The sequence below is a fragment of the Electrophorus electricus genome, chromosome 22, assembly GCF_041902795.1.
Source record: "Electrophorus electricus isolate QZ-2024a chromosome 22, ASM4190279v1, whole genome shotgun sequence".
NCBI classification, from domain to species: Eukaryota; Metazoa; Chordata; class Actinopteri; order Gymnotiformes; family Gymnotidae; genus Electrophorus; species Electrophorus electricus.
In genome coordinates, this window is record NC_137518.1 from 12,035,001 (window position 1) to 12,044,178 (window position 9,178).

The following is a 9,178-nucleotide window of genomic DNA, read 5'->3' on the forward strand; positions in this document are numbered from 1 at the left end:
TGTATGTATGTATGTGTGTGTGTGTGTACGTGTGTGTGTGTTTGTATGTATATATGTGTGTGTGTCTGTGTGTTTGCATATGTATGTACGTGTGTGTGTACATGTGTATGTACGTGTGTGTGTACGTGTGTGTGTATATGTATGTGTGTGTTTGTATGTATATGTGTGTGTGTGTGTGTACATGTGTGTGTACGTGTGTGTGTGTGTGTTTGCTTCCTGACCTCTCTCCTCCCTTTTCTCATTCGTTGCCTGCAGACTCGGTTGTCAAGGCGCCAGAACAGTGTGAACAGTGGCATTGCCGTGGAAACCAGCCTAAAGATGGAAGACACTTTGGCAAACACCAGCAGTGATGATTTAACAGGCAGAATACCCTTCAACCTTGTCCTCCCTCTCCAAGTCTGGACCACCTCTGGCAGATCCAGGGTTCGGGACTGTGTACGAGCTCCAGGCAGATAAGTGACAGCTCCGCCTTGTGACCGAGGTCTTTTAAGTTGAAGACACATTTCATGACGGGGGGGGGGCACGTGCCTCGGGTTAAAAGGAGACGTAACAGTGTTAAGACCGGACGCAGACAGGACACAGCAGAGCAGAAACAGCCATGGGTACAACCCCTTAAAACAGAGTAAACCTTCCTGCAAAGACTGTCACACTGTAACTGTACCCTCGGGTGGGCCGCAGAACCTGTGTGTGTGTGTGCGTGTGTGTGTGTGCGTGTGTGTGTGTGCGCGCACGTGAAGAGTCAGGCCTCCATACTTTGTGATCACAGAAACCTGGACCTGGTTTAGCTTTCCTATTAGGAGCCATTTCCTCTGTGTGTGTGTGTGTGTGTGTGTGTGTTCCTGCCCCTCCTATCAGATGGATTGATGGGAACAACAGCCAAGGCTGCCTCTTCAGCCGTGACATACTGAACATTCCGACCAGCGCATGGCCCACGCACACACACACACACAGAACAAGAGAGAGAAATCACAAAACAAGAGTTAACATTGAGTGATATTGTAACACACAGATGTATGCATGCTATTCGGAGCTCCCTACCTCGTCCACGCACGCACACACACACACACACACACACACTCACACACACACTCACATGCTGTGCTTCTGCAAACGTATGAAATTCATTCTGATAGACTGAAGTGCACACCCACTGACTATGACTTCTGCCTGTCCTTGTGGTGTTTGTTCAGGACCTGATCTAGGATCAGATTCAGGTCATTACTAACCTCAGTCACTCAGAGCGATTCTGATCCAAAATAATTCTATGAAGTGACCGAAATGTGCCGCTGAACACAAAGAAACTGTTTATAATATATCAGGTGCTATACAATCCAGAAACCTGTACCCCCAGACTGCTGTATTCATTCATATAATGGATCATATGTATTATACCACATCGTTTACAGACCTAGTGACTCGACCAATTAAACAATGCATTCTGACCTGCCGCACACACACACACACGCGCGCACACACACACACACACACACACACACACACACACACACACACACACACACACACACACACACACACACACACACACACACACACACAAACATCGCCCTCTGCTGGAAAAACAGATGCAACAAGATCGAAGTCATAACAGCTCCTAGTTCACCACACACACACACACACACACACACACCATATGAAATCCTCCTGTCGTGTAGTTGATGGCGAGTAAGAGGACTCTGTGAGCAGGTAAGCGGTGTGTGTGTGTGTGTGTAAGACTGGGCGGGCTGGGAGTGTGTTAGTGTGGAACACACTCCCCTTAACACACACTAGGCTCTGTGCATGTCTGGGACCCAGAGCAAAGGCAAACAGGATTCACGAGTGGCACTTCTGCTGTGTAATTTCGCAAACACTCCCCTTTTCTGCAGGGGCCCCAACAACGCCCCCAACAGCACTGTAATTACAACACTTCATGTGTGACCAGGAGTAGGTGGCTTTATGGGGGAGAGGGAGAGGGAGAGAGAGAGAGAGAAATCAAAGACTATTTTGAAGTTGTTCGGGGAGCCGTGGTGTTTATTTTGGCCCACAGGTTTCGCACACACAGGTGCTCGCTCACGTCCAAATTGCACATACTTGTGTTTAGGACTAAGAACCTTCACCGCTCCCCCTAGAGGACAACTGTGTACAGTGCACCTGATGCGTTTGCTCCTTCAGAGAGAGTGTGAGGAAGGAAAGGCGGGAGAGTGAGAGAGAGTGAGAGAGAGTGAGAGAGAGTGTGAGGAAGGAAAGGCGGGAGAGTGAGAGAGAGTGAGAGAGAGTGAGAGAGAGTGTGAGGAAGGAAAGGCGGGAGAGTGAGAGAGAGTGAGAGAGAGTGAGAGAGAGTGAGAGAGAGTGTGAGGAAGGAAAGGCGGGAGAGTGAGAGAGAGTGAGAGAGAGTGAGAGAGAGTGTGAGGAAGGAAAGGCGGGAGAGTGAGAGAGAGTGAGAGAGAGTGAGTGAGTGTGTTTATAGCCTCCCTCCCTTATGAACTCTTTCATCATCCCATCAGTCAAATGGAGAGTTGTTCCTAAAGCACCTCACGCTGAACACCAGGGGCCAGGCTGCAGCGGGTGTCAGTAAACATAGAGAGGAGACAGAAAGCCAATCAGGGCCTCGAGCAGCTGTAGACACTTCTAGCATTTCAGGGGTCCCTCTGAACCCGTGCAACCTCCGACCCCTGAGGTCAGATAATCACTAATCTGTCTCAGTCTCACCAACTATTCTGGAGAACTCCGTGAGCAGAAAACCGTGAGCAGAAAACCGTGAGCAGAAAACCGTGAGCAGATAACCGTGAGCAGATAACCGTGAGCAGAAAACCGTGAGCAGATAACCGTGAGCAGATAACCGTGAGCAGATAACCGTGAGCAGATAACCGTGAGCAGATAACCGTGAGCAGTCTGTCTGCTCACTGCAGTCACTCCAGTCAGGAATGGAGGTAAGGTTAGCATGCGCATATAAACCACACCCACACACCCCAATTCACCAAACCTCACTACATGCACAAATTCTGTTCCTGCACTTTTTTTTTTTTTTGCATTTATGTCATTTAAGAACTAAGAATATCATCATCATCATCATCATCATATGGAAGTTACAGCTACGACACAGATAAAACCCAGTGTTGAACGGTTCCTTAGTGGGAACACTTTCCCCTTAGTAGGACAGTCCAAGACCATTGTAGATTAAGACTAGGACTATGTAGGCTCTGTGAGGAGGTTCTCTCCCCATCAGGCTGGGGAGGAGGTTCTCTCCCTCCGATACCACTCATACAGCTCCTGCTTTGACAGTACTGACCTAGGATCAGTTTTTGCTTTGCATGTCCTAATGAGAAAAATTAGTTTGATGAAAGTGAAGAGGATCTTAGATCAGTGCTGTGTGTGTTAAAGCCAGACCTTAACACACACATACGTTAACTTTTCTGTTACACAGCAACACGGCAATGCAGCCATGCGTGTGTGTGTGTGTGTGTCGGATGTGGGGAGACAGATGGAGACACTTCACAGACTCTCACTCAGAATAATAAACTCAAAAAATACACACTCAAAAATAAAAATAAAGTACATTTTATGAGCGTCACAAAAACTCATCATAGCATTACTCAAACACCTGTGATGTCATCTTAGAGGGAGATTCAGAAAGGACGGCCAAGCGTCGCCAAGACAACTTGCAGCTTTTGAAGTTCAAAGGTAAAGTGAAGGCCAGGTTCAAAGGCAGAGGCTCAGCTGCTGGCTTTGATGAGGCGATGTGTGTATACACACACACACACACACACACACACACACACACACACACACACACACACACACACACACTCACACACACAATTAGTTCAACAGCTTAGGAGAAAGAGAACAAATATATATTCCTGTTATAGCCATCTTAGCTCCACGGAGTACCCACCTTTAATAATATGATATATTCTAAACACAAGAGATTATTTCCCCTTCTAATGTACAGACAAATAGATTATAAGGCAAAGTCCAAAACTCTGTACATAGTCCAAAACTCCCTGTACTAGATTACAACTATATAACAGAGCAAGTTAAAGTCCTTCATAAGAACCATAAACTATACTGCCAGTTGTTTTGCCTTCACATCTGGTCTCAGGTCAGTTTGTGGCTTTTCTGCCACTGTGCGTGTGTTGGGGAAGTTTAAAAGTAGAAGCATATCCAAGATCAGTCCAAGGAGGTGCACTGAGTCATCTGATCTGGAAACAGGCGGATTCCTGGAATTCATCCGCATTCTATTTCAGAGTGCACTGGTGTACTAGCCCTTCACACCTTGGCCCACTCCTGCTCCCGCAGTCCAGCCCAGAGGTCGCCGCAGCAACCGCGGCTAATGAACAACAGCTCATTACAGCCTTTAGATGCGCCAAGGCAGACATACAGTTGCTAATTCCCCTTACAGCGAGTGAGCAGTGAGGGTAAAGTGCTGTCAGGGAATGACAAAGGTTGACCTGAGACGCATCTGTGAGGTCAGAGGCCGGCCAGTTTACACCACCGCAGAGCAACAGAGGGTCCCGCAAACTCAGCTAGAGCGGCCCGGTTTAGCCGACGTGGGGCTGGCGTGTTAGCCAGCAGCCCAGACACACGTGGAGAACATGTGACTTACTGACCCGTTAAGAGATGACGTCCCCATGGCTGTACCAGTCTAAAAACACGGGGTCTGTGTGTGTGTGTTTCAGGGTCTCTCTATTCACATCTGCTCTTTCTTTAGATTGTCTGTCTCTCTGTGTGTGTGTGTGTGTGTGTGTGTGTGTGCGCTCTGCTCGTCTCCTCCTTCAGTCCGCCTGAAAAGCCTTCTGCTCTTCAGGTCCATTCATACGCCCGACAGCAGTGATGAAGAGCTTTAGCTTGGTTGCTAGTTAACAGGCTGAATAGCACTGCAGTGTTATGCAGATCCTGATCAGGTTAGCAGGAGGCCAGACGTCAGCGACTCCAGATGTCGTCTTTGGGGAGACTCCAAAGGCCCTCTCCTGCCCAAGTGCCCTAACCCTGTCAGAACCACCACAACAAACACACGGTCAGAACCGGGATATGGTTCTGACCCAGCGACAGCAGCTTGCTATCCATCCATCACATTTGAATCTACAACCACTAGTTATGAATACGGAAATGAAACAACCAAGTACATTTGTAACAGACATCCTTTAACACAACTATATAATAAAGTTAAAAAGGTGAGTTTAAGTCTAAAATAAAGATTCCCTTGCCTCCTCTGCCCAATTCTCTCCTCATCCATCCTGTTTTGGTTTACTTTGTTTCATCCGGGAGGGACCTCAACGCATAAGCAACAACTTTGTCCATTCCTGCTCCGGAGTGCTCCCATCGTTAACGAGCTCCAGTGAGGAGCACTGCGATTGGTCCAAACAGGAGGCGGCCTCCTCACTTACCCTGTTTAAGTGTGGTTAGCATCATTACTGACTAGCCTCTGCAGCCCAGTGTGCACTAACTTCATGAGATCAGTGGAACTAGCTTCCCTGCGGCCCATGCAGGCAATTCTCTACTGCAATCAGTTTATAGTATTTAAACAGTAATTAATGCTAGCATTTAGGCAAGCAAGACTGATCCTGAGTCAGTGTAAACAGGGCAAGGTGCAGCAGGTGTGAGGGAGTGAGTGGTTCTCACAGATCAGATAGAACACACATATACACACACACACACACACACACACACACACACACACTGCACTGATGCTAACGGGCTGTAACCAGCCTCGTTAACACAAAGGAAAATCAATCAAACCAACAGCGAGCATTAATAATTCAGCTCAGAGTGTTCAGCAAGATAAAACCAACCAGCCAGTGTGTGTGTGGTATGTGTGTGTGGTGTGTGTGTGTGGGTGTGTGTGTGTACAGACTTTTATCTTTAACACTAACACAAAATGAACAAAATTAACAATAAAATAAAATATTGCTTCATTGTAAGCTAAACCAGAACAGAACCCCAGAACAGCAGATCAGAAGGTCATCAGTCCACACAGCAATGGAACAGAGGAAGAGTCAGGGGCAAATGGAAGAGTCAGAGGCAAATAGAACAGAGGAAGAGTCAGGGGCAAATGGAAGAGTCAGAGGCAAATAGAACAGAGGAAGAGTCAGGGGCAAATGGAAGAGTCAGAGGCAAATAGAACAGAGGAAGAGTCAGGGGCAAATGGAAGAGTCAGAGGCAAATAGAACAGAGGAAGAGTCAGGGGCAAATGGAAGAGTCGGGGCAAATGGAACTGAGGAAGAGTCAGGGGCAAATGGACTTGTCTCAGGCATCTTGACAACATTTAGAAAGTATTAATTTAACAAAATTCCATGCTGGGTTTCTCTGCGTGTGTATGTGTGATTTTGCTGTTCAGTAAACTGACTCATTCCCATGGCCTGCGTGCACCTGAGCTCACGCACAACACCTGCACACCGCGTGCACCCGGGCTCACACACAACACCTGCACACACGCGTGCACTCGGGCACAACACCTGCACGCACGCATGCACCCGGGCTCACACACACCTGCACACACGCGTGCACTCGGGCACAACACCTGCACGCACGCGTGCACCCGGGCTCACACACAACACCTGCACACACGCGTGCACTCGGGCACAACACCTGCACACACGCGTGTACTCGGGCTCACACACAACACCTGCACACACGCGTGCACCCGGGCTCACACACAACACCTCCACACACGCGTGCACCCGGGCTCACACACAACACCTGCACACACGCGTGCACTCGGGCTCACACACAACACCTGCACACACGCGTGCACTCGGGCTCACGCACAACACGGCCGCTGGAGATAAGCCCGCACCCTCAGCTGTGGAGAGCACGAAGCACGTCACCTCCTCTGTCTCCAGATGATGCTGGAACATCTACATCTGCTTACTGTAGTAACCAGCAGTCTACACAAGAACTCTAAACTTGCAAACAGTTAGCAGTGTGTGTGTGTGTGTGTGTGTGTGTGTGTGTGTCCGTCGATTTGCCTGTCTGCTTTTTCTAATCTTTCTTTGTCTGGGGTCAAATCAAGGCCACATACCTCATCAAACTGTCTCTTGAAAACACACACACACACACACACACACACACACCTTTATTTCTACCTTCATAAAGCTCTCTAGGTCATGCTGTTGCACTGAAGACCATAAAGTCACCCCATACCGAGCACAGCAGTCACACAAAACACACACAAAACACACAAGCACACAGACAGAACACACACACTCTCACACACACACACACACACATCCTTTTCTCCAACACATCTACAGCGGGGTTATTGGGATGAGGCTTCAGTTTTATTGTGGCACTGTGAAAGGCAATTACAGCCACATTCCAGCACTGACTGCTGCCCTGTAATAGTTTACAGCACCGGAGGACGCACTGAGGAGCCTTCTCCTCTCCTAACAGTCACCTAGGCAACCAAGCCCCGCCTCCACTCCACAGTCACCTAGGCCACCAAGCCCCGCCTCCACTCCACAGTCACCTAGGCCACCAAGCCCCGCCTCCACTCCACAGTCACCCAGACGACCGTTTCCATAAGTGCTTGCTGGTTAAAAACAAACAGCGTCTTGGGGATACAAATGCTGGACTTTGTGTTTCTCACCTAATGGCTGCTGACTGCACAGACTTCAACAGCTGTGAAGCTGCACGAGCCGTAGAATTTCCCCTAAAGACCCACACCTACTAAACACATAACTTTAATGGCTTAAAGGCACAAATTAATCAGAGTTTATTTGGACATGACCTGACGCATACAATGAAACTCCACACAACCCTCCCCAGCACGTCTATATATTATTCATATCTACTCTAAACAAACAGGCATTGGTCTGTCGGCTGTTCCTGAGTCAGTCCCTCCCCCCACCTCCTCCTGGCTGACTCCGCTTTAGAATGTGGAGGGTCAGGAATGTGGCTCCAGACTCTGGAACGGCGTGAACACACGGCGCACTGGACACTGTTATCTTCCAGCGCACTCGCCCACACGACAGCCAGCCTGGCCCCGTCACGGTCATATGACTCTGTCTGAGGTGGGGGAGGGCGTGCTCGTCAGCTAGCCTGCGGCACAATAACCCTGGACAAACCCTGGACAACCCAGGACAAACCCTGGACAACCCAGGACAAAGCAGGACAAAGCAGGACAACCCAGGCCAAACATTTCACTGTCAAATCCTGAAAAGTAACTGAATATATGAGTAGAGTACAGATTTATTCGACACTATCCATTAATCAGCTGTGTGGATCTTAAGTGTCACCTGTATTATTTATCTTTATATAAGAAAATAATGAGTGAATCACAAATGAGTGAATGAGTTAATTATGAGTGATTACACCATTCTATACGCACCAATAAAATCAGTCTGTCTACACGATACAAGATAAACAAAGGCACCTTCTGTGCGTGTGCGTTTTACCTCCATTTGTGCACAATGAAGCCAGGACACTGTTCTCCACACACAGTACACGGCTGGCCTCTGTCTGCATCCTCCAGCGTAGCAGACTGTGGAGAGCAGAAAGGAGGGGGTGACATCATCACAAAGTCGTAAAGTTTCCCACCAAACTCCCAGAGCAGGTCATGTGCCATCATGTGTGCCTCTTAAATAACTGATTTACACCGTATGCATTTGAAAGTTTGAAATGCACGAGCTCACACGATCGAAACGGGAGTTTAGCCAGGATCACTCGCGCCAGGCAGGTGCAGGCGTTTTTATTTTTCCGACAAGAGCGTTTCAGCAGAGCGCGCAAGCCCGCCCTCGGTGCGTCAGAGACGCGCGCAGGTACGCGCATCCATAAACGATACCGGAGCGTCGTTTTACTCACCGATCGGCTGAAGTTTCTCCTCTTAGAGCTGCGGCTAAACATGTCAGTTTGGGTGGGCTGAAAGCAAACCGAGTGTTAAGGAAGATAACTGAACGATATCTCCGCACATGCGCGGCCAGCTCTTCTCAGGCAGACTGTGGGGTCCTGGGCGGAACGGTAACGATGGCTTTCCGGATCCCTCCCCGCCTCATCTCAGCCAATGCCGTTACAATGCACTACCTATAAACCACACGGACACCTCGTAAACCTTCAGAGCTAATATGAAGAGTGTGTGTGTGTGTGTGTGTGTGTGTGTGTGTGTGAGAGAGAGAGAGAGAGAGAGAGAGAGAGAGTGCGTGCACGCACGCACGGAATGCCTATCCATCGTTTATCAGATAGA

General features: G+C 48.7%; 1 protein-coding gene across 1 annotated transcript in view; it reads right to left on the reverse strand.

Annotated features, from left to right (window-relative positions):
- prickle2b (prickle homolog 2b) overlaps nucleotides 1-8,951 on the reverse strand; it is a 57,409-nt gene extending 48,458 nt beyond the window's left edge. The window contains exons 1-2 of the mRNA XM_035520334.2: nucleotides 8,800-8,951; nucleotides 8,394-8,479 (exon numbers count right to left, since the gene is read on the reverse strand). Of these exons, the coding sequence (XP_035376227.1) occupies nucleotides 8,394-8,479; nucleotides 8,800-8,841 (128 nt within the window). The 5' untranslated portion in view covers nucleotides 8,842-8,951. The remainder of the gene's footprint in view (nucleotides 1-8,393; nucleotides 8,480-8,799) is intronic.
- Nucleotides 8,952-9,178: the final 227 nt, after the last annotated feature.